At 42.8% G+C, this 25,853-nt stretch overlaps 1 protein-coding gene across 3 annotated transcripts; it reads left to right on the top strand.

The window, feature by feature from the left end:
- The first annotated feature begins 5,483 nt into the window (after positions 1-5,483).
- LOC149285526 (DEP domain-containing protein 1B-like) lies at positions 5,484-22,483 on the top strand. 3 transcript variants are annotated; one of them, XM_089495294.1, is made up of 12 exons: positions 5,484-5,531; positions 8,345-8,610; positions 8,910-9,045; positions 10,507-10,634; positions 12,115-12,245; positions 12,433-12,480; positions 13,372-13,512; positions 19,704-19,870; positions 20,988-21,164; positions 21,232-21,234; positions 21,541-21,735; positions 22,322-22,483. In XM_089495294.1, exons 1-12 carry the CDS (start codon positions 5,484-5,486, stop codon positions 22,481-22,483), a joined length of 1,602 nt encoding a protein of 533 aa, XP_089351420.1. The 3 variants fall into 3 exon arrangements, with proteins under 3 accessions (XP_089351420.1, XP_089351421.1, XP_089351422.1); XM_089495295.1 differs by lacking the exon at positions 21,232-21,234; XM_089495296.1 differs by lacking the exons at positions 21,232-21,234; positions 21,541-21,735.
- The last annotated feature ends 3,370 nt before the right edge of the window (positions 22,484-25,853 follow it).

Consider the following 25,853-nt stretch of genomic DNA (forward strand, 5'->3'; position numbering starts at 1 on the left):
TGGCACTTAGTTCCTTTTCTTCATGTCCCTGTGTCAACATTTTATAAGGCGGAGGATGTATTGAGTAACAACAAGGACCGGAAAACATGTAACTATCCCGCAGCAATTAATCAGGAGCTCTTGACAGCTGTTTATGAATCACTAATCAGTGGACAGGCTAGACTGTCATAGACTTGCACGTGGAAATGACTTCACAATTCAAGAACCTCATATATTTAACATCCAGTTACATGGTTTCCGAATGCTTGTTAGCTGTAGGAATTTCCCTTTAATTTTTTCTGGTGTCTGTAGATGAGTGTTTAATAATGCTTCTACTACCCCCTTAATTTTAAGTGGAAGGGTTTTCCATCACCTTTACCCACCATAACTTATGTAATGGTATTTCTTAGCTACCCCAAGCCTCAACTATTAAGCCAGTATCGCAGCCTCATGCTGATGAGTCCCATTAAGGATGAAACAGCTGTCCATGAGTGGTGATCTGGCTACTGCACCTCTTTCCTGAGTTTTGTCTAAAAGCTGTACAGCGGACAATTACTTCAAAGGGCTCCATGTATAAAGTGGATATAGAGGCAAAAGGTATGTAACGTTCACCCTTCGCTGTATGGACTTGTTTAAGCTTGGTGCTACTCATTTTATGTTTCCAGCCACTAGTGGCCGCCCTTGCCACTCAGAACCACTCAGACTGATTATCAGGTCCAGCTGCAGTTGATTACCTGATCAAGACAGCCTTTATAAACCTGCCCAGCCCTGCAGCCTGGGCCTTGACATTGACGTTATAGGACTGCCTGATCTGGTTCCTGATCTGGTTCCTGATCTGGTTCCTGATCTGGTTCCTGATCTGGTTCCTGATCTGGTTCCTGATCTGGTTCCTGAGTTGCGGCCAGCGCCCCACTAAGTGGACTCCCAAGTCGAGTGCCCTGCAAGTGCGTGTTCCTGAGTTGCGGCCAGCGCCCCACTAAGCGGACTCCCAAGTCGAGTGCCCTGCAAGTGGGCAACCTGCCGTGTTCCTGAGTTGCGGCCAGCGCCCCACTAAGCGGACTCCCAAGTCGAGTGCCCTGCAAGTGGGCAACTTGCCATGTGCCCTGCAAGTGGGCAACTTGCCATGTGCCCTGCAAGAGGGCTTCCTGCCGTGCCGTGTGCCCTGCAAGAAGGCTTCCTGCCGTGCCGTGTGCCCCATCCCGAGGGCTTTCCTTGTTTGTATGTTGTACCAACATCTACAATACAACTCTTAATCCGCATCTTCTGTCTGTGGTTTATTTCCGGTGCCTGTCTGTACCAACCCCAAGCCATCATGCATCATGGGGTACAGACAGAGCCCCTCGTATCCCCTGCACCTGGGCTCCTATCAGACCTGCTCCCCCGGTTCGTGACAGGGTGATTATTGTTGACCTTATTTGCATGCGCCTACCCAGAATCCCCTGTGGTTGTGACACATCCATACCCCAACAAAGCTTGCTGAACACCATATCTACCAAGAACACATATTCATTAAATCAAAAAGCAACAAAACTGTGACATAAAAACTAAAGACATTATTGAGTGCAGCCTGGCTGTGGCAATCGAATCAGGGTACCACGTTAGGTCCCCATACATGCACTATTAGACTGGGGTAGTCAACCAGGGGGGCTGTTTTAGTCATTTCTGATGTGTTTAAGATTATTATTTAATTAAAAAGCATCAATGAATGGTTACCATTTTCACATTTGTTCACCTGCAATTTAATTTTAATGGGAGATGAGCCATATGGCATAGATAAAGTGTCTTACTTATTGCTTCAGAGCAGAACTGAAACATGCAGTATATATTGAAAAGAAATAATTGTAAATGGATCTATTAATTTCCTTTTGGCCAGTAGCTGATTTAATTGTTTCTAAGACTAGGACATGTGTGTGTATTGTATTCAATGTTAGTAACAATGTTTCTGTTAATGTTTCCTGAAGTTTGCGGAAGACGGCAGAAGGTTTGGTTCCTTGTAGAATAGGAGAAGTGGTTCTTGGTGTTGTCTATTGAGAAATTAACAGCTAACCCGTGTGTGACGGCCCCGGGTTAATCGGTACCGTCTGTAATAATTATTGTTTGTGATACCTGCATTTCCCAGTATATGTTGTGATTATGGTGTGTGCTTTTGTTCCCCTTGTTTGCTACCCTGTCCAGGTGCCACATGTCCTGCCCCTCCCTCCTTACACAGACTACAGTAGAGACCCCCTACTGGGCTGAGGGCTAATGCTCAGTCATATGCAAAGGAGGGCAGGATGTAATTCCCTTGTGTCTATTGGACGCAATTCCCTTGTGTCTATTGGACGCAATTCCCTTGTGTCTATTGGACGCAATTCCCTTGTGTGTCTATTGGACGTAACTCAATCCCTTGTACTGTTTAAATGCCCCTGTGTTCCCAAATAAAGAGAGTTCCTGTTTTACCTCACTACGAGTCCTGTCTTGTTATTGAGGTAAGCCTCGGTGCTGCCCTTATTAGGGCGGTAGGGTGCTGTATTGCTATACTTCGGTATACTACAGTACGGCCGAGGTTCCTGAAGAGCTGTGTTCTCTGCTATGATAGCGTATTGTCCTTTTCAGGACGATAGCCACCCTGTGTAGCTCAGTTTCGGCTAGCCACAGACAGCGAAGGGGTTAGTCTCTGGTGCCCCGGTGGCCATGGGGCGAAGGAAGCAACGTTCGGCGGGCGTACCCAGTCGGGGTACAGGTCGGTCCCGTCACACCGTGCTTTTCTTTAGTTCGCTCTAACAATCTAAAACAGTAACAATTTGTAGATATGCAATTTTCTCAATAAATACTTAATATGAGTAAAAGAACAACATATACAAAAGAATGGGAGGCTGACATAATGATTTATATATATATATATATATATATATATATATTGTACAGCGCTACGGAATTTGATGGCATTATATAAAACAATAAATAATAATATATATATCTTTATAGCACTGTTATTGATAACACTGTTGAGGGAATTGACCAAAGTCCTGATCTTAGTAGCTTAGTAGGAAGTAGCCCTTCCTGGCCTGTAACTAAAAGTTATTGCTGATTATGTTAAAAGTCACAGTCACTAATGCCTGCATGTTAGATGTAACTTTCGTCAGGGAGCACAGATCATCTTTTTCCCCAGACTCCCTTAACCAGTGGCTCTAGGACAATGCATGTGCATTTCCAGCAGCAGCTTTCGGTTTTATCAAAATCATGGACCAGCTAAAAAATCAGGACGTTGACTACAACAATGTGGAATGTGAGCACTGGTGAACCCTGTCCACCAGAAGCTCAACAACCAGGGACTCATATATCATTGTATATATCAGGTTAAAGCTATTAATCATCTTTATTAATAAAAAGGCTTAACTGATCACATGCTCAGGTATCTAAAGAGCTGGTAAGCTGCAGGCAGTCAGATGTTATAGACAAAGACTTCAAAGGCTATAATGTTCTGGGTGAACAGGTTTTACTGGACTACTTGTTGTCACCTGCAGGGTACAACAGTGCTGGTCTGTATCTGTTATCAGCCTATGGTTGTAAGGAATATAATGTAATATATGGTAATCTAATATTTGTCACAGATGTCTCAGAAATAGTTATTTCATCATTTCTTTCATGCGAGTTCTTCCCTACCCAAACTAGTTCCCGATACCTGGAAGAGTGCAATATAGTTGTATTTATGCTGCCAATTCCGTTAAACATCTATACACGCTCCATGTCCACTTTCCCTCCAACAATGGCGTGTGTCCCGTGAAGTCAGCTGGACCATACCTGCTGACGTCAGTGGGGAGTCCAGTGGATATTGCAGGACATGCGCTATTTTTAATGGCGGAGCGGGGCGTGCCGCTTCCACGACCTGGAGTTGCTCCTTTGCAACCCCGAGAAGTGGCGAAACTTGGACCTGGAGTTCACAGGTATGCCCACGACGTCTGCGGGACCCAGGTATAGGCAAAGTGTTCGTACAAGGACACCAGTGTCCGTGGCAAGGTTTCTGAAGGTCCATAGAACATTGATCAATTGTCCACTGCATACCCCGGTAAATGTCCACCATAAGCAATCTTGGTGCTGACCCCTGGCGGGACGGTCCACTGATGTCCCACATCAGTGGGACCACCACCAACATCGATGGGATCTACTACTCACATTCGCAAGTGGGGGGACTACAGGTAGCCGGAGCCACAAAGTTCCCAGGTATTATTGTCGCACAAACAGCAAAATGCGTCTTTGTTTGTGACGGTGCCCTGACTTCATGTACAGCACTTCTGATCTGAGCTCTGGATAGTAACACCCCTTACCGTCTGAGGTCTGACTACAAAAGGCCACCCGGGGACAGCAGAGACTAAGAAACACCTGTGCAAAATGTTACAAATAGCGACTTAGCAGACATCGCGAGGAACCCGCCAGACAATGCGAATGGGCCACATACGCAGGTTGTAGTAAATATCAGGTGAATTGGTCCAGAGTAGGCTGCGTTTTGCCATTTAGTAGAGATTATGCTGGGCGTGAGCTGCTTCCGTCACTTAATGATTTGTGTAGTTAATCCATAACTAAACCCAACTGATTTGCAGAACGACTGAAGGAACATAACCTCGCAGCAGCCATTCCAGTGAGGCGGCTTTACACAGTCCGAGCCATGACCCCCACGGCCTCGTCCTCTCCGAGCCGAGTGTTTACTCGGAGCAGATTTGAGCTCATTTTGTGCCCTTATGGTCTCTAATGGGTTTCATATATTCCAGCTAATCCTCTCCTATTTTAGCCATTAGCGTGTATATTGTGTGTCACCCCATTGCATGATGTAAGCGGGTGTGTGAAAAGGACAGCTTGGTGCAGTATCACTTTGTGCGGTTTCGGAAGCAGTAATGTCTTTTACCCTGTAGTGACCTGAACCGGGCCGGATTGGAAATGCCAGAGAGTGTGCCTCCGCCTAACCGGACACTTCGGGCTCATTAGTACTATGTAAAGGACCTGCTCGGGAGGGAATGACGTCACCAATACAAACAAACAGCTCAGGATAACGCGCTCCCCCCCCCGCCGCCGCTCAGAGGATGCAGCGCCCCTTCCTCGTTGACCCTCTAAGAGGGCTTATCGCGTCTCTCCCACCACCAGCTCCCTGTCAGCTTCGCCCCAAAAGTTGCCAGCCAGTTGAAGACACGCCCCCATATAAAGTGTTGGTTTTAGCACTCGGGCTGTAGGCGGCGCTCTTTGATGCGATGTTTCGGAAGCGCCCCGGTGTGACAGGTGTGTTAGGTGTCACCCGTGTAAAGGTCTTCGTGTGGCGCACAGCTGCCGCCGGCGGGGTGTCTCACACGTTACACATCGGTCGGCAGCTGGGTGCTTTCTAGCACCGCACACAGATGCCGCCATCACTCTTCGCCTCACCTAACTCTGGTCACGTGGTGTGCGCTCTAGCCAATGGGAGCGAGGCATCTTGCAGGTACGCGATTCAAACTTTAATCGTCTCCTGGAGACGCCGAGACTCTCAACCCGGTAACATGGAGCACCGGATAATCGGGCCAGGGCCGTACCGGGCCACTAAGCTGGTGAGTAACCTTCACTTAGTCCTTTAGCAATCGCGTGGCTGACACAGACTGGAGCCTTGCAGTGCTTTAATAGGGGGCAGCAAGAGGGGGGATTTTAATCATTTCCTGAATGATGCAGCGGATGCACCTACCCAGTGATCAGAAAGAAACGCGATTTAGCAGAAAGAGAACACTAAAGTTCGTTCTGCTCCAACGTGCATGTATTACTCAAGCACTTGAAGGGTTAACATCATCTAGTAAGGGTTAATAGAATGTGGCTGCATTTGTGTTTCTTGCAATTAGTTTTAAGTATTAAGTGTCTATTGCAGGGATGCATATACGTTCATATATTACCCTTTGTACAGCGCTACGGAATGTGATGGCTCTATATAAAACAGAAATATAAAAGTATATAGAGCAGATTAAAGGTTTTGCTGATTTCTAGGCAGGACTCCGACCCGTATTATCGGATTATCTCCCGAGTTCATTAATGTCTGCTTGTGACACCGTCCTAATTACCAGGAGAATCCCCGGTATCGGTCAGGATGTTTACCAGACTCCCCCGCCCCCCAGGGAGTGACTGTGATGGCCAGGAGTGATAAGAGTTGCTAATGCTGTCATTTAACTCCAGTCACAGATCATTTAATGTTAATAATGCTGCTTGAAGGGCAGGTCCCGCCAGCCTGTATCCCCCCTCCCAGTACCAGAACCGTTTGGGTTATGTATACATTTAAACCCTGCCTCGCTTCAAGAAATATACACGATCAAGGGCTTTAGTTATGATTTCTAGGTTAAGACGGTATGAAGAGGGCCCTCCTTATTTTTAGCCTCTGTAAATTCAAATTGTTGTTCATTGTACATCTCTACGGAATATGAAGGCGCTATATAACTCAATAAATACTGTTTGGTAACTTTCCTAGTGTGTGACTGAGAATAAAGCAGTTAAGTAACACAAATCCCTCTATTTTTACTTTTGTTTATTGCGCTGAATGATGTCAGCTATACCGGCAGCGTATGTCAATTACTCCAGACATCGCTAAAGAATAGTCAGCTTGGCCATTAAAATAAAACCGTAAATAGCGAAACGCTACTAATGCATTCTTGGCCGTAAACAATCGTATCACGATAGCCCCGGAAACAGATACAATGAGATCAGTACGTCGTCACCGTGATGTCACAATACATGTTTATCAGGAACTAATTAATATGCGCATTAAACATTCCCGATGGTCACGCTAAGGCGTACATGGAGACCCCTTGGTGTGTTCTCCGCTAGAAGCTGCTCTCGGGATTGGACCCAGCAGCACCCTTCCCAGGCTTGGAAACAACATAGCAACGCAGCACAAAAGACCACCACTAACACTAAGCCGGAGGATGTGTTTTCAATAGCGCGGGAACCTCAATTACAGGAAGACTAAACATTATCTGTGCACAGCGTCGTGTTTGGACATGAGCGAGGCTTCACATCTGTATCCGAGTGACACAGACCACGTTATTAACACGCTTGCACGGGGGCTGTTGGAGATTTGGAATAAATAAATCTATTTATTAGAACGATCTTGTTTACCGGTCCGTGTAATTGTATTAGAAATGTTTAGCCGGGTTCTGTAGCTATATACGGGACGGCGCGTAATGGCATTTAACCGGTTTCTCATCCCGCCCTTACAGAAACGGTCATTTCCAAGGCGCTGAACACGTACACTTCTCCGAAATAATTCCTTAATCGCGTATAATGACGCGTTTCTAATTTTTGACGGGAATACTTTTGTAATGTAATATAATAATATAAAAACAGAAACTACATTTTTCACTAGCATTTAAAAAAAAAAAATCTCTGTGAGCTATAGATCTTTTGTGTAGGATACTAGAAAGTGCAATTATGTGAACGGCACCCTTAACAATAGGAGAGAATGACAAGGAATACATAGAAAGTGTTATATATATATATATATATATATATATATATATATATATATATATATATATACACACACACACACAGTATATTTGTGTTTCTGATTATATTTTCAATCTGAATTTTTTAAATATTTCCCTGCATTATTTCAACATGAACATTCCGTTACATGCATTACAACAACTGACCATTATAGGAAAAGAAATTGTAAAGAAATACGTTTAGCAACACTGAGCCATCGATTTGCAACATAGTATTTTTATACTCATACGACGCAGATTCGCGAATGATGCGCCATTTAATGATGTCACCAGTAACTTTCAGTACAGAAAGTATTCCACGAAAGGTTTACATTGTGTCTCTAATATGACATTTCTTTATTTTTCTGCATACAGATGGAGGAAAAAAGGTAAGTTTGCTTTGTTTCCTTCAGGAATGGAAGAACTTCAATATGCCAGCAGCATAGCGCAGAATGTGGGACTCCCTTTCGTGTTGAGTTGCTGCATATATATATATAACACACACAAAATCTTGTTTTTGATAAAAATGGCTGTGTATCCGAGAATGTCGTTGCGCATGAACGTAACGGGTAACTCGCTTATGTGCATTTATAAAGCGGAGAAAATATTGTTAAAAACAATAAATAAGCGGTGATATAAGCGATATATTGCTTATACCTGGGAATCCGTTTCATTATAATCTGCTTCTAATGGTCCAAGAAGCCTTAAGGGGCTTCTAAGAAGTGGGTCGTCCTGCTTTTTAGGCCTACACCTCCCCGGTTGGTCTGTCGCACAAGCAGTAGGGTCTCCGTTAGGCATCATGTCTAAGTTTTGGGTGATTAATACCTTGCGCTGATATTTTTCCTTTGTTGAATTCCGAATGACTAACCCTAATGCCGTTCCTTTTCTTTCTGTGACAGTGGAACGAGACCATTGAGCTTTTCCGCGCTGGGATGCCGCAGAGAAGACACCGTGTTCACTTTAAAACATACGACAAGTGCTTCACTGCGTCGGAGGCCGTGGACTGCCTGCACAAGCTGCTTCAGTGCAACCAGAACTTTGGGCCGGAGGTGACCCGCAACCAAACCGTCCAGCTCCTGAAAAAGTTCCAAAAGAACCACGTCATTGAAGACGTGAAGGGCCAATGGGGGAGGGAAGACTTTGAAGACAACGGCTGCTTATACAGGTGAATCTGATTGACTTCAGATAATAGGGTCGTTAAGGTACGGGCTCTGGTGCTTAAGTGTTCCAGGACATTATTCCATCTTCATGCAATAATCAAACATCAGAGTGAATTCACTAGAGAAACGGAGGTAGCGTGATTCGGTAGTGATAAATAATTTATGGTCCCCTAATTATAACTACATTATCACATCACATTATCATGATTACTCTCTATCTCTGACAGTATAGCTGACCATGTCTCGGGTGTCTTGATCGCTTCTTAAGCATGAGCTAAACTTGTGTTGCTTTGCTGTTATATAGGTTTCCGCCGACCTCGCCACTAAAACCGTATCCAAGAAGACCGCAGTACGGCATGGAGCCTGTTCCTTTCCCGAAGTGGGCAGATAAAGATTCTGCCGCGCCGCAGGGTCGTGTTCCTGTGAAGCCCATCGTAATGGTAATTTCTTTTATAAATATAAAATTATGCATAATAGAAGCCCTGCAAATTATTGGCCCACATAGTGCCTTATTGTCTAAACTAAATGCCGAAATATTTAGCATTTCAATTTAACGTGCAATTTTTTTTAAGGTGATTTTATCATTTTCTTGATGAATTCCATGATGCCACCTGCTGTACTTTAATCACTGTTGCTGCTGTTATGTTAATAAATTCCCAGATGAAAAAAATCAATTCCCTTTTTTTTTTTTCTTTCTTAATCAAACTTGTTTTGTTGCACCCAGCTCTCCAGTCCTCAAGCACTTGAACAATGCTTCGGTGTCAGCTTGATTTTGACGATTAAATCATCAACAAGCGCTTGCAAAGATTGTCTGATTGCTTTGGCACCTGGGGATTTTTCGGGATTGAATCATCCAATTTCGGTTGAAAGTCCTTGTGTTTTATACAACTGAAAAAATGCTTTTTAAAGTCAAAGTATTTTAGTACGTTAATATGCGTGGGTTCAGTCTAACACATCTCCAAGCCAAGAAGCTTGACAGGTAGGAGGCAACTGTATGGCGAGGGGGATTCTCCCGAATCCCTCTATGCATTTGCAAAGGGGAGAAAAAAGATAGTTTAAAGAGACCCTAAGCTAACATATTTATTAAAGTGATAGAAGCCCCAGAGCTGCGACTGGTTATATTATTAGCGTCCATCATGTTGTCCGGTAAAAGGGAAAAAGCTTAAAAAAATGAATATCAATGACTGTCCCCACTGATTCCTTACGTATGGTATACTATAAAATATCAGGTATAATTCTACATTAATATATGCAAGAAAATATTAAGTAATTTTGTCCGTGTGCATAATATTCCCTGAAATAAGGAAAAAAATGCCAGTGTTATCTGTGAGATTTTACTGTTATGTGAGGAAGCCACAGCAGATATCTGGTGCCATCGTTTCGCTGACATCGTTGCAGTCGGGCCCAATTGCAAGTAATTCCATAATGATTCCGGGAGAAATTCAAACCAACGTAAAAGAAAACTTCATGACAGCTCAGCCCTGAAAAAAACTGGGCTTGAGTCACCATAACTAAACTCAACGCCCTGCTCGAAATGGGGTCATAATTTCTAAACATACTCAACACCATCGCAAACCCTGATTTCAGCTGCAGCACGCTGTATTTAAACCCATTACAGCGAGGCTTCATTTTGTGAGCATGCGCTTGCATCTAAGGGGGTACAAGGCCATTTTAAGTAACGGCGGCCGTTCCTTAGTCCGTTATAGTCTATTTAAACAGCTTGTGCACCCGCGCTAATACAACAGCCTGCAGCCATTGTGCTTAATCCGCAAAGCCCATTATGCTGTGATTTATTAACTTGTGCCTAAGCGGTATGTTAACCACAGCCCTGAAAACTTGGTGTAGTTCTCGCCATGGATTAGCAAATAAATTGTTTTCCCTTTTGAATACTTTTTTTATAGAATTCTGAGATGTGGTACAAAAGGCACAGCATTGCGATAGGAGAGGTGCCTGTCTGCCGGCTCGTGTATCGCAGAGAGTTATCGCCAGCCGATGTTGAAGAAATTTGGAGATCTAAAACTTTGTCGCAGTGAGTATTCCCTCTTTGCTTTACTGTCTGAGTAATGTTTTATAGACATTGCTTTGTCCTCCCCACCCCCAACCTATATCCCGATGTGTCAGATTCATTCATAAACACAGTCCAGGAGTGCTGGGTATCTACATACATTCATGCGCTGGGGTTCAGCACGACACTAGCGGCACTCTGTACCTCCCTAAAAGATGGGTGCCCGGTGGTCTGTCTAACCGCTATCAGCAAAGGGGGGGATACAGCCGTGCTATGGAGAGCCATATGGAACCTGTGAAAGTAACTTATTTACTAATAAAGAACAAATAATTGTGGATACGCCCATATAAGATGATAAAATATAATAGTTGCACTTTGTTGGATGTTTATTTTTTAACTATCCTGGGGCATGTCCACTTTGTTTCATATAAAAGGACTGTTATACCATTTAGATTTATAATCTCTGCTCTGAAATCCTGCATCCTAAACTTTAGTATGTAAGTTTCTAAATTCTGTTATGTTTCTGTTAATACGTAATTATCAGGCCAAGGAGAATATTACCAGGTTTCAATGGCCATTCCACAATTCCTATCAATGGGTACCCTTATTTGACCACTGCATATTCTATACGTACTGATCTCAGTATATTTGACATTTCCAGCCCATTACCGCTTGTTGTATTTGGTTTCTTTCTGCATTAATCTGTCGTTAGTAGCATGGAGCCTACGTTTGCTGCTTGATCCTTGATTTTACATCATTATTGTTTAAATGATTTATCAGGCTTGCCATGTGGAAATGGACAGTCGTTTTCTTTTGTTTGATATGACTACTATGAGAAAAACTACTCCGAGGAAATAATCCAATGAGCTATCATAATTTAAAACAAAGCACCAACCACGTCGTTTTAACCGCATGGGTTTGTTTTGCAACATTCGTCTTAAAAGTTTGTTCACTGAGTTTGTTTCACTTGATTAAAGACTTGTTTATGTGAAAGTTCATCAGTACTAGGAATGATTTCACTAACATAGCATACAATTACAAGTGTGAAATTCAGTGATGGTGGAACGGCACCTTTAACAAAATATTTTTTTTTTTTGTGACCGATGTGCTTTAAGTTAAACATGGCTTCGGTTCATGCTCCGACATAAGAATTAAGGAAAAAAAAAACCGATGGTGCCGCCTTAAAATGCTCATTAGCGCTGTATGTTGACATAGCGTGATAATCTGCTCTGCGGATTTCCTCTCGGTGAACACATGATCCAGAAAAATCACTCGATGAGAACGTCTGACTAATGCAAACACGGCTAATCTAATGTTAATTCCTGCTAGATTGGGTAAAGCCATTGCAGCTTCTCGTTATCCGTGTCCACTAGGGATTTATTGTGTATGGTTTATGAAATTCTGAAGATTGCGTTAAATCTTGGTCTCTCGGAGGCTTAAGCTAAGGCTCCCCCCCCAGCTGTTTGTATATATAATTAACAGCTTATTTTCTTGTCGCTTATAGTTTGCAGAAAATTCTTGGGCTGGATTCTCTGAACGATGTAATGGATGCCAAGTTGGTTCATGGAAAGCACATAGTACACAATGTCTACAATATCAATAAACAGAATATTGTGGTTTTGGAAGACAAATCGAGTAAGTAGTTAACTTTCTATTCGATAGTCCAGATACAAGCAGACATTTCCTGACCGTTAGTTCCTATGGTGCTAGGTTACCACCAATGGCTTGCCAAGCATCATGGGAGATGTAGTTGTCTATTGGAAGAGTTCCCACTACAAAATCAGAACTGACAAGGGTATGTTTTTGTGCATGTGTTTTACAGAAGAGCTTCCTCATTGGTTATTATCAGCAATGAAATGTCTGGCAAATTGTAAGTACTTCATTTCTATTTGTATTATTACTAGCTCTTATACACATTTTCCATATGCTGGTCACCCATTATTTTATACTTCTATATAATGCGGCATTCTATGTATCACATTTCTATTAGTTACTTTTCTAAGCTTTGATCCATTATGTTGTCATGAATGCGACCAATGCAATGATAATCGCTGTATTAGCCTCTGTCAGTTCTGATGGGAGGCCATTATACTTGCCTTCCATCCTCTCTTTATCTGCAGACCCGGAGGCTGCCATTGTTGTCAGTCATGATATTTTTGCTGGCTTTTCAAACACCGCACTGAGCTCATTCTTTACTGCAGTGCTAATATACAGCTGCCTGAAAACATTGTATTACACAACAACTAGAACTAATAACAATATAAACACTATTTTTGAAAATGTACTTTTAATCTATATGTATTAAAATGGTGGGAGTTAGTGGTTAATTTTATTTTACTCAAAGAAGGGAACTGTCACAGCTTTTAAGTTGCTTAAATTAATTTATTAAAATTATTTACAGCTTGATCATTACATTTTGGTCAATTGACCCACCTATCATGGTGTTATCTGCTGGCAGGGAAAGACCTCACAGCAACCACAATTAAACAAGTCTGCACTCCAAACCACGGTGGTGACAGAATGAATCCTGTTTTAGTTTCCCCAAATTAAAGCCCTGTTTCTGAAAGATCCGATGGAGGGTTTTTTAAGCATACTGTGCTGATCTCTGGCATATTTAACCTGTTCCTTAGGAAGGGCCGTGATGGGAGACTTTTTTTTTTTTTATTTAATTTTTTTTTACTATTAACGCAATACACATTTATTTTGTGTGTTTTATTCCTTTGTTTTTTTGGGTTTTTTTTCTATTTGTTTTGTTTTTTAGGGCCCAACTGCTCAGACCTGAAGCAGCCAATGTACTTGGGGTTTGAAAAGGATGTCTTTAAAACCATTGCTGATTACTACGGTTACCTGCAAGAACCACTTCTTACATTTCAGCTTTTTGATGTTTTTGTGAATGTTCTTGGTAAGCAAATTCCCTAGAATATAGTGTATTCTCATTAACCCCTTAATGATACAGACTAGCTGAGTGTGTACATGTGTATACAAAGTGATATTATATACGGGCTAAAAGTAACAAGCTGAACAAATTTGATGAACCAAAAAAAAAGGTAATTGCATAATAACGTGCCCGTGAATGGAGCTTCTTCATCTCAGCTCCCAGGAGAGGTATGGGAAATACCGAGGTTGACCTGCTCTTCTATCTCTTTGGTTAGCTTTGAGTGTAGTCTAACCGCCTGACCTGATATATTACCTGCTGGGAAATTGCGTTTGCTGAGCGAGACCTTGTTGAGAGGACAACAAACCTAGAATGTGATGGCAGATAAGAACCATTCAGCCCATCTAGTCTGCCCATTTTTCCTGATGTAAAGACTCAAACCTTAATCAGTTCTTGGTCTTAGATTGAGAATAGCTTTATGCCCATCCCACACTTGTTTAAATTCCCTCACTTCATTAGCCTCTAACACTTCTGATGGGAGCCGGTTCCATTTATCTACCACCTTTCATGCAAGGTGGATCCCTTGAGAACAATATACATAATATGAGCAATCTAGAAGAGCATCTGCAAGGACCATAGTTGTTGAGATGTCTTTTTATGTAGGGTATTTCCACCTGTTTGGAAGTTATAAACTGCATTTTACTGAAAGCTACCATATAAACACAATATCTGTTTAGTCCATTCACCATGCACACGGCCCTTGGAGCGTAGAACATTACACAGAGATTGATGCTGCTGTTCGCTTGGTACAGTTCACTGACCTCCCGGACTGACAGTATCGATGCAGTAAATTTCAATGGATGGTGTTTGTCTCCCTGATTATATCCTTCCATTCCAGGTGGCACATGAGAAGAGAAGGCTCTGCCTACCAGGTAGGGCAGGAAACACTATAAAAAAAGGAGACCTCCCCCTTCCTCCCCAGTGTTGTTTCCTGCCCTACTCAGGTAGCGGTTAGGCTGAAGCTTACCTTCTCTCTCTTTTTTGTTTTCTCGGAGCCCCGGGGGGGCGTCCTCTCTCCGATACCCGGTAGTGGTCCCGGTGGATCCAGGGTTATGCGGCAGCCTCGGAGGCTGTAACTCCGCGGTCATCGGGGCAACACGAGGCTCAGCCCTCGTTAAGCGCTGCCCACAGCCCAGGGGGCTCACTGGGATGTGCGTCCCCGGGCTCGGGTTCTCTCCGTCCCGGGGAATCCTCAGCGTGAGGCATGGCAGGAGAGTGCTCCGGATAACAGGCGCTGTGAGCAGGATTCCATAGCCGGCTGTGCCGGTTTCACGGCAGCCGTTTTCATAATCTCCTCTCCGCATCACTTCCGGCACTGCGTCCGGGGTCACGAGAGGTCATTGACGGGGAATTTCCGGATATGATGTTTCCGGGCCTGTCTGTGGTTTCATCTTTGTGTTTTTTCTCCTCAGTCATGTCAGACAAAAATCCAGACATCACTCCTGAGGCCTCCCCACATAGGAAGTCTGTGGGAAAAACGAAACACAAAGCCTGCTCATCCTGTAAAAAGACCCTACACGACCCTACGGCCAAAATGTGCAGCTCCTGCTCTCGGCCTAAAGAAGTTTCCACAACAGAATTTACCTCCTGGTTGAAGGGGGAACTTCAGTCTACCTTTGACTGTTTTCGAGCCATGGCAAGCTCCACTCAGGCGCCGGTGCCTCAGCATCAACCTTACCAGCAGGGTCCACCAAATGTTCTTCCAGATACCCTGGAAGATTATTCGGCTCCTTTTTCTGAATACGACTACCAGTCGAATGACCCCCAGTCTTCGGATGAGGACGGGGAAATTAAAGAGGAAACCTTTTTCTTCCCAGTCGAAGAAACAGGGAAGCTCATCTCTGCAGTCAGATCTACTTTGAATCTACAGGATGACATACCAGTCTCAAAACCAGATCCTTTTCAGGGTCACTCTAGGAAACCGCAGACTTTTCCAGTTCACGATTCACTTTCTGCCATGATCACGGAGCAGTGGAGATATCCTGACCGGAGATTCTTCACGTCTTCCAGAATCAAAAAACTGTTTCCTTTCGATAGTAAGAATTCTGATGCCTAGGAAGTCCCGAAAGTGGACACTGCAGTAGCCAAGGCTACGAAAAAAACAGCCATTCCGTTGGAGGACGCGTCCCATTTCAAAGACCCCATGGACCGGCGGGCTGAGAATGCCACCAAAAGGGCTTTTGAAGCAGCAGCGGCGAACTTTCGTCCAGCTATTGCGATGGCGTCAACTTCTACAGCCATTAAAATCTGGCTCCAACAGGCGGTGGAAGACCTTGCAGCTATTCCAGGGACTGAGCAGGTCGCTAGAAACCTGTCCGACACCTGCTTAGCAATTGACTTCATCTCCGATGCCTCCTTTGAATCTGTCCGTGCATCTGCTAAAGCTACGGCGCTTTCAGCGGTTTCTAGACGAGCTCTCTGGCTTAAGTCGTGGTCTGCAGATAATGCCTCAAAACACAAGCTGTGCAGCATTCCGTTCCAGGGGAACCACCTCTTCGGCAGCGACCTCGACACGATTCTAGAATCCACCACGGGCGACAAGCACTGGTTACCTCAGAGGAAAGGACCACCTCGTTTCAGGTCTAATTATTACAGAGCTCCAAGAGACAGGGAGTCCTACAGGCCCTCAACCTCCAATCAAGACTACCAGTCCTTTCGGGGTAAACCCTATGCAAGAGGTAGATTCCAGAGAGGAAGAGGCAGAGGCAGGGACGGTAAAGCAGGAAGGTTCTGACGCCAGCAGGCTTCAGGTAGGGGGCAGGTTAACCGGTTTCATTCATGCCTGGGAAGAGATCACCTCAGACCCCTGGGTCCTTAGCATCATCATTCAAGGCTATGCACCGGAGTTTACTCGCCTACCTGCCCAGAAATTCCTGCTGTCCATGCCTCCCGCAGATCCTTGGAAAAGAGCGGGATTCTTCTCCACACTCAACAACTTAATTCACGAAAAGGCTCTAGTCCCGGTGCCTCATCAAGAAATAGGAGAGGAAACCTATTCCCACGTCTTTGTCGTGCCAAAACCATCCGGGAAATTCAGGCTAATAATCAACCTACAGTTGGTAAACGCCTGTATAAGATACAACAGGTTCCGGATGGAATCCCTGAAGTCCGCCACAGATTATTTCATCGGGGGACTTCATGGTCACCATAGACCTGCGGGATGCCTATCTACATGTCCTCATCAGGGAGGACCACCAAAGATTCCTCCGTCTGGCCGTTCCATTGCCTCAAGGTGTTCGGCATCTTCAGTTTCGGGCTCTTCCTTTTGGAATTGCTTCAGCACCACGGATCTTCACGAAGCTCATGTCAGTGGTCGTGGCCTTCCTGAGGCAAAAAGGCATAAAGGTGGTCCCATATCTGGACGATTGGCTCCTGATAGCGGCCTCGGCATCATTGCTCCAATCCCATCTAGAGTTTTCCCTCAGGACCCTCCACAACCTAGGATGGCTAGTAAACTTACTAAAGTCACAGTTACTTCCAAACAGATGTCGGATCATTCCCACAATGACTTTTCTCCCGCGGGACAAGATCCTAAGATTAAGGGAATTCACGCACACGGTCCTACAGAACAAGTCAGTGTCCCTCAGATCCATCATGTCATTGCTCGGTCTAATGACCTCCTCTATCTCGGCGGTTCCCTGGGCACTGGCTCATGCAAGACCTCTCCAACAGTTCTTACTGGATCACTGGGATCGCTCCAGGACGTCCCTACACAAGAAGGTCCGGCTTTCTCCCTTCGTTCGGGAGTCTCTCCGTTGGTGGCTGTCAGCCAAGAATCTTTCACAGGGACTCTCTTGGCAGACAAAAGATTGGGTGGTAATCTCCACCGACGCCAGTTTGACAGGCTGGGGTGCTGTCATGGGAAGCTATATTACCCAGGGAACCTGGTCTCCTCAAGAATCAGGCCTGCACCTCAATCTTCTAGAACTGCTAGCGGTCTGGAGGGCTCTAAGGTTCTGGTCTCCAATCCTGCGGCACAAGTCCATCAGGATCCTTTCGGACAACGTTACCGTGGTGGCCTACCTTTCCAAGCAAGGTGGCACCAGAAGCAGACGCCTGCAGACCCTGACTGCTCAGATCTGCCGATGGGCGGAGTTCAGTCACTGCACTCTCTCCGCGGTTCATATCAAGGGTTCACTGAATCAGGAGGCGGATTACCTCAGCAGGAACTCGGTACCTCCGGGAGAATGGTCCTTAAACAAAAGGGTCTTCGCCTTCATCACGAGAAAATGGGGTACTCCTCAGATAGACCTGATGGCCACGCATCTGAACACACAGGTAAAGGAGTTTTTCTCTCTTTCACCAGTCGACCGTCCCCGAGCCCTGGAAGCACTCTCGCAGACCTGGGATTTCAATCTCGCATACGTTTTTCCTCCGCTTCCCCTTATCTCCAGAGTGCTCCGGAAAATTCGGGAAAACCCTCAAAAAGTCATCCTGGTTGTTCCTTTCTGGCCTCGAAGAATCTGGTTCTCGGACCTTACCAACTTGTCCATAGACAAGCCCATGCTTCTTCCTCAGGTGAAGGATATTCTCGTTCAAGGTCCTGTTCTCCACCCAGATCCCTCCCGGTTCAACCTCTCAGCATGGCTTCTGAAAGGGAGATCCTGACCTCTAAAGGATTAGCTTCATCAGTGGTGAACACTATTCTCTCCAGCCGCAAAAATACTACGGCTGCTAAGTACCAGAAGGTTTGGGAAATGTTCATCACCTGGTGCAATGTGCACGAAGTATCCTCTCCATCCATCTGTGAGGTGCTGCATTTTTTTCAAGACGGCTTTGATAAAGGATTACAACCTGCTACTATCAAGGTCCAGATTTCGGCACTGAGCAACTTCTTGGACTCCAATCTGGCTTCCCATCCCTGGATCTCCAGATTTTCTAAGGGGATGTGTAGACTTCGCCCTAGGCTCCGTCCGTCGGTTCCACCTTGGGACCTTAACCTCGTGTTGCACCAACTCACCACGTCTCCTTTTGAGCCTCTAGAGGATACCTCTCTAAAGCTGCTCACCTACAAGGTTATCCTCCTAGTAGCCCTCACCTCCGCTAGGAGGGTGAGCGAGCTCCAGGCTCTCTCCAGAGTGGAACCTTTTCTCAGGATCCTGCCGGACTGCATTATCCTTCGTTTGCCACCAGAGTTTCTCCCTAAAGTAGTCTCTCCTTTCCATTCGGATCAGGAGATCGTCCTGCCTACTTTCTGTCCGGATCCCAAGAATCCCAAAGAGCTGGAACTCCACTCGCTAGACCTGCGGAGGTGTATCCTGTCTTATCTCTCACGTACGTCTGCCTGGAAGAAATCCAATTCGCTCTTTCTGTCCTTTGCGGGGACCCGCAAGGGCAGATCAGTATCCAGGGCTTCCGTGAGCCGCTGGCTTAAGGACGCAATCTCTTTATGTTACATCTCCGCGGGAAGAGTACCTCCCTCCGGCCTGAAGGCACACTCGACCAGATCCGTCTCGACTTCCTGGGCTGAACTCTCCGGGGTGACTCCGTCTCTCATTTGCAAGGCAGCGACCTGGAGGTCGATTCATACGTTCGATAGGCAGTACAGGCTGAATCTACATCTCTCAGACGAGTCTCAATTTGGTCGTTGTGTCCTGCAGACATGAATCCTTCCCTCCCCATCTTGCTAATTCTTCTCATGTGCCACCTGGAATGGCAAGGAAAGAAAGAATTCTTACCTGGGAATTCCTTTTCCTTGTCCATTTCCAAGGTGGCACACTTTTTCTCCCACCCATTAAATCTACTTTTGTTTGGCTTTTATTGGTCTGAGTCTTTCTTTTTAACCACACTGGGGAGGAAGGGGGAGGTCTCCTTTTTTTATAGTGTTTCCTGCCCTACCTGGTAGGCGGAGCCTTCTCTTCTCATGTGCCACCTTGGAAATGGACAAGGAAAAGGAATTCCCAGGTAAGAATTCTTTCTTTTCCTTTCGGCCCATAATTCTGCTTTTTGAAGGCCAGCAATACATTTAGCGGTTTTCTTTGTGGTTTGTATCGATGATTGCTCTGTCTATTTAGCAACAGAGTTCCTGTTCCCATTAAAATTACATTTATTTGATTTGTGTAGCTAAGATTTACAAACCCACTAAAAGCTTTTATGATTCTGTCTCGATGGCAGGAGATTTCCTACTTTGTAATTCATTGTTATTTATGCTGTATTAGGTCTTCTGCACAGAAAGCTCATCGCCATTGAAGCTCTTCAGGTTTGCTGTCTTCTTCTGCCATCGGAAAATCGCAGGAAATTTCAGCTCCTAATGAGGATGATGGCGAGAATGAGCCTGAACAGAGACATGCCGCCTTTGTGCGATACCGTTGGAAACCGGGCATTGGTACGTCATTAAACAAGCTCTGGATAATTGGGACTTCATTTCTCGGCACCGCATACGTCTCTTCACAGAATGACAGTTTTATATGCCTAATAAAACACGACTAAAGCATTTGCTTTTTTTTCTTTTCCCATTTTAGCGCTTAGATCAGCACCTTTTCAAACAGCTGTGACCCTAGAATTGCAAATTGCATAGCTAACGGTAGCGTGATATGCTTGGCAGACGGGAAATAAATCTCCAACAGTAAAACATTTCATTTTTATGTAATTACAAGTCTGCTAGAAATATGGTGTTGGTTTTTTTTTGTTTTTTTTTTCAGTTATCGTTTTGGTATCTAAAACGACAACATATAATTAAAAAAAAAAAAAAATGTAATTCACATAATACAATAGTTCAGAAGCTGACACAGTAAATAACTCTGGCTTATAAGCCACCGATGTGGCTAAGTATAGAGGTGGACTATATGGCCTGGGTAACATATGAGATGCTTTGGACTCGCCTGATGAATATGGAAGTGCAAGGGGAATATGGATTTTACTCCATTTGGCCACGACTTGTGCTTCTGTTGTCCTTACGAGCTGAGTTGAGCCAGAAACTGTTAGATAAATCTCTTAACCGCGATTAGATGTTCTGATTGACCTAGCTAATATTTAACTCCAATGACAACCTAGGGCCTTATAGCTTTTACTCTCACTCTCACTCACTCACTCACTCCAGACATAAGCCCTGCTTAATAAAACATACAGTAACCAATATGATTGAGAGGCTTGCAGCTAGGAAGTAGTAGGTCTTTGTGAAACGCTGTTTGGTATTACGTTTTAAACATTTCTTTTCTAGAGCCCCATGTTCCAACTGTTCCAAAAAGTCATTTTGATGTCTTACAATCCCATTACTTGGTTATACAGTAAATTGTAAGCGAGGCGTAAATCTGATTTAATCCCTGTGATGGTCAGTGGCTGCTCTTCAGCCCTGCGTAATAGAGGAAGGTTTATTTATTGCCACCGGTTAACCTTTCTACAAAAAAATAATTGCTAAGCTGTCACACAACTCCTTGTTTTTCCAGATTTCATTGCTGTGGTATTATGAGTTTATGGCTTTGACCCAATTCTCCTTTTCTCAGGTAGTGCAGACCTTTTCTCGTTGTATCCTACGTTCTAAAGAGGAAGCTGACCTGGGTGAGCTCTTGTCCACAAAGCTAGTGACATTTATGATGGACAATTATCAAGACATTTTGAGTGTTCCCATAACTCTGAAAAATGCAGTGGAGGATTATGTTTTCCATCAGCGGCGTGTTCAGGTATAAGCTTTTCTCGCCTCCTGGCTCTATATAAAATACTCGGCTTCTTACAGCAATAAAGGCAAAGCAAGTTATAAGTAATTTTAGGGTTTTGTACTTTCAAGTAATTGGTTCTCAATGTCTTTTTGGCTCCTTTATATCATAATAAACTGTGCTGCTAATTTAAAACACAGTTAGCTGGCTGACAATCAGTATAGTATGTGCTTTATCAAGGAGAAACTAGGAGCCTATGAGATGGGGGGGGCAATGCTTAAAAAGATAGTACAGATGGTAATGTAAAGGGGGGTGCTCTGATACCATATGTATATGTAGCCATTTAACTCTGAATTGGAGGATTTGAAAACATTGTTGATTCACTGATTTCATTTATTTATAGATTAAATACCCTGGTGCTGATACCGATGCAACAATACTCCCTACCATCCCTCAGCCTCAGATGAGCCACAGTAATTCCCATGAGTATGAGTATCAGAAGACAAATAAACCCCAAGATCCCTTGAAAGTATTACTGGAGGATATCATCACTAATAAACAGCTATCATCAAAGGAAAAAAAGAAAAGACTAAAACAGGTTACAGTCTATCCTTTCTTTTACCATCCATTAATGAAGATATCTATACATTACTACATAATATAGCCTGTGGTTCTGCGGACACAGTTGACCGGATGGTCATTTATTCCAACTGCAACCAAGTAGCTCCCACATGCCACTTCTCACCATAGGCTGAGCTCTACGACATACTGCGTTACTCACTTCGTTACCCAAGTCTATCTTGTTATAGAGATGGTATACTAAAAAATCCCTTAAATGTGCAACCACTTTAATTTTGTTTTTGCACAACACAGTTTGCTAATTAAAACCTACCTTCTTACAAAAAAAATACCATTCCATATTTTGATGAAGATCCAGTTTTGCTCTTGTGTGTATAATCTGAAATTTTTTAAATCTAATGACACTTTTTGTAATGTCTGTGTATATATAAATAATGGAGCTGTTGCATAGGTAGGGGGATCATTTTAATGATTTGACTGCTGTTTTCCCATAGCGCTAGGCTTTCTCTTGTATTGGTTCACATATTAATCAGTGTTTAGCATCTTTTATTACTTTTGTTGTTGCTTTAAGAAGCCTTAAACGTTTATTTTTTTTTCCTCTTTAGTTCCAGAGATCCCATCCTGAAACATACAAAGAACGGTTCCCTACCCCTGAAAGTGAAGCATCTCTGTTTCCAGAAAAAATGAGTCTCAAATCCCAGCTCTCCTTCTTTACATTAAAACGGCCTTTCCAGCCATTTCAGAGGACACGCAGCTTTCGAATGTAGCAGCACATTTTGTTTTTACCTTCAGTCAGCAGATCTTTCGGATGATATCCATAATCACATTTAAGGAATGTGTTTTATGGCCAAACCTGTCTATATACTTAACTACTGGAAATGAACCTTAAAAGTGCAGAAAGACACATAATGTTCATCGCAAGTCATATTTCAGTATTTAATCACCGTACTTTTTTTGCATTTTCATGGAAATAGGTCAATTTTTTTGTAGCCTCAACTTGTTACTTGAATTTAGGCTGAAAGCGTACATTTCAAACATTTTGTAATTTTTCTAATTTTCTTTATTAATTTTATACATACTTGAATTTTTTTTCATACACTGGACATTTCAAGTGTGTAGCACCATATATGCATTACATATTTTTTCTGTAATTTTTTTTGTTTTTAATCTGAAATCTAAAACTTTGTGATTGGACGTGTAAGAAAGTATGAATGGCATCTGCTTCTGTTTGCTATTTTTAACAGGATAATTTATGTATATGTTTGTATAACTAGGGACAGAACTGTAAATTGTACAATTACTTTAACTGGATTTTCAAAACCCTATACTAAAACATTTAGAAGGGTCAAAATATCCATTACTCACAGCAATTCTATATTTTAAATAAGAATCCAGTAATCCACTAACCTACAAAATGTAAATGGAAAGAATTGGATTATAACACAAGTTAATGGCTAATTGTCGGTTATTTTTGTTATTTAGTACCATACGGTAATTTGTTTGGATCGCCAATCCATTCTTAATATATATATAATATATATATAATATATATATATATATATATATATATATGAGAGAGAGAGAGATCATGTTTGCAAACCACTATTGTTTTTGTAATTCTTTATAGTGTTGATTGTTTTTTTTTGTACATGGTTGACAATTTTTAGCAGTAGATTTTGCTTTGCTTCTGCAGAAATGGTTCGAAGCAGTTGTAGGTGGTTCTAGATCCTTATTATCCTTATTGTCTATAAATCTCTATCCTGGTAAGCAAAGGCTCATACATTTTGGTTGAACTACGAATCCCTTGATGCTTAGTTAGCCAGAGTTGTCACTCTTACATCAATCCTCATCAGAGTGGTCACAGGCAGTGAAATCCTCGCCGGACACAAAGGCTGTGGGTGTGCAGCCCTCTAGCTGTTGTCAAGATGGAGGATAATTACGTTTGCGGCAAATTCTCTTAGAGCTGTTTTTAAGAAAAAAATATAAATCTTATCTCTGAGGACATGAGGCCAAACCTCTGTTAATTACTTCCCTGCACTGAACTTCCCACCCTTGTCCTGACCCCCCTTACACCAGAAAAAGCTTACCCCAAAAAGAGAGGTGTAATTTAAAGGGGAATTCCCACCAATTCAGTTTTTTTCATTATTTATCCAATTAAATATCTTTTCAAAAAGTATTGTGATGTTATGTTGGTTTAATCTACTAGGCTGTAGCCTGACACCTTACTATAATGCCTGGAAAATGTCAGGTCCACAGATGAGGTTTATTTTATGAAATAAAATCAGGTTTTATACTTGTTACCCCCCCCATTGGAGATCCTCTTTAATATAAAGTAGGAGTAATGAAATACTGAGAAAAGGAAGTAAATACAGATGTTGCCATGTGACAATATTTGGGAAGTGGTTTATACATTGTAAAGACATTTTGTTTCTTGGGTGCAGAAACTTATTTTCCTGTGTTATTGTTTACAAGAAATAATGTAACAAAAAATAAAATAAATTGTGTCCTCTCCCCCCCCATAAAGGATCTTCCTGGAGAAGATGGTAAGTTTACTTTATAGAAAGCTGGTACTCAATTTATGTAAATCAATAAAATTCTGTATTAATATGAGCTTCTGTTTTTGGGTTTTTTCTATATGATAAAGCCATGTACTAGATGGGCATCTACTGTTATTGAGTGGTTGTTGAAGGCCCCATCCTCCACTCAGACATTCATGGGGCAAAACAAACGTGACAGAAATCGATGTGAAAAGAGGAAGATTAAGCCCTTTTCTTGTATAACGGAAGGCAAGGCGAGGGACACATTCCCACACTCGGGCTGTCAGCAATGACACGTTATTGTTAGGACAGTTGGTGGTAGGAAGTGACAAGATTTAAATAGACACTTTGTCAGAAGATGACTTCTCTGGCCAGAGAAGTTATACCAGGAATGATGGCGACAAAAAGAAAGTGACTATTTTAATTACATTTATTGGTAAATCACCTGAATTTAACGTGTGGGCATTGTTGTTAAAATGTTAATCCGTTGGTTGTTAGGAAGGGGGTCCCATACGTTTTCCCCTTGGAATTGCTTCTTTAAAGTAGGTGGTTTTATGATAAGGGAGAATTAACGATTGGAAGGTGATGGGATAAAGTAGGGGGAAAAGCTTAATTGGCAAGTGCACATTTTTTTTATAACTTTTATTCTAGGGCAACTTAGAATATATGGCAAGACAGAGTACAAACGTACAATACAACTCCCATCGAGGATGAATCACTTAACGGGTGCAATAATCATCATGATACCGGGGACAGGATATTAGGAGGGCTGTTTTTTTTTGTTTTCTTTTTCTTTTATATATTTTTTTTGTTTGTTTTATTGTGAACACATTTACCCGTGTTTACGTGAACTGCAAAATGTAATATCTGGGATAAGTGACACTTTAGAACCATGACATGATAATATATAATATTTCATTGTTTTTAAGTGTGAATTTTAGTTAGAATGGTGTCCTGCTTCAGCATCAACAGCGATAGGAAATGTTTTTTTTCATCTTTCCAGCAGATGGCAGCATTGTTCAATCCTGCTTTTTACATTTTGAGTACAAAAGAAAAGAAAACCATAGGGCTTTGGTGTGTTATCTCCTTCGCTTTACTGTACATCATGGCACATGAAGAGCCAATCCCAGTGAGCTTCTGCTGCAGGAAGACCTTGGCTGCCCCTCTATAATATATAGATAAATGTGTGAGATTTCTTCAGTCTCCACAATAATTGAATCATGCATCATACAGGGCCAACTCATCCCTTTTAGCTGATAAATCTGGCTAGTGTTGGCCTTCCATAATAAATATTGAAATGAAGAGAGTTCACAACCACAACTCTCTTCCACTGTGCAAACCCCATAGAGATCTGTTGGTCTAATGAGACAAAGATCTAACTGCAAAAAACTAAGGAAATAGTACACATTTGCAATAATATCTTATGGTATTATTCTGTCAATATGCACAATATAGCTGGCTTCTCAGCATTATTTGTTAGACCAAATGCATTTGTAATCATGTGCTTTTTGAACTGGTAATCTGCAACATTAAAGCAGCAGGGGGAATGCTAGATATGTTACCCAAGATGTTCCTTGAGCACATATATCAGCTACAGATT

The sequence above is a fragment of the Sceloporus occidentalis genome, unplaced genomic scaffold, assembly GCF_023333645.1.
Source record: "Sceloporus occidentalis isolate IW3139 unplaced genomic scaffold, rSceOcc1.0.p SCAF_78, whole genome shotgun sequence".
Classification (NCBI taxonomy): domain Eukaryota; kingdom Metazoa; phylum Chordata; class Lepidosauria; order Squamata; family Phrynosomatidae; genus Sceloporus; species Sceloporus occidentalis.

What these genes read in the sequence shown, in the direction of transcription:
- LOC149285526 (XM_089495294.1), top strand. Translation starts at nt 5,484, where the DNA reads ATGGAGCACCGGATAATCGGGCCAGGGCCGTACCGGGCCACTAAGCTG. An exon ending in GACAACGGCTGCTTATACAG is followed by an intron (nt 8,611 to 8,909) that starts GTGAATCTGATT and finishes GCTGTTATATAG; the next exon opens with GTTTCCGCCGACCTCGCCAC. An exon ending in AATGAAATGTCTGGCAAATT is followed by an intron (nt 12,481 to 13,371) that starts GTAAGTACTTCA and finishes TTTGTTTTTTAG; the next exon opens with GGCCCAACTGCTCAGACCTG.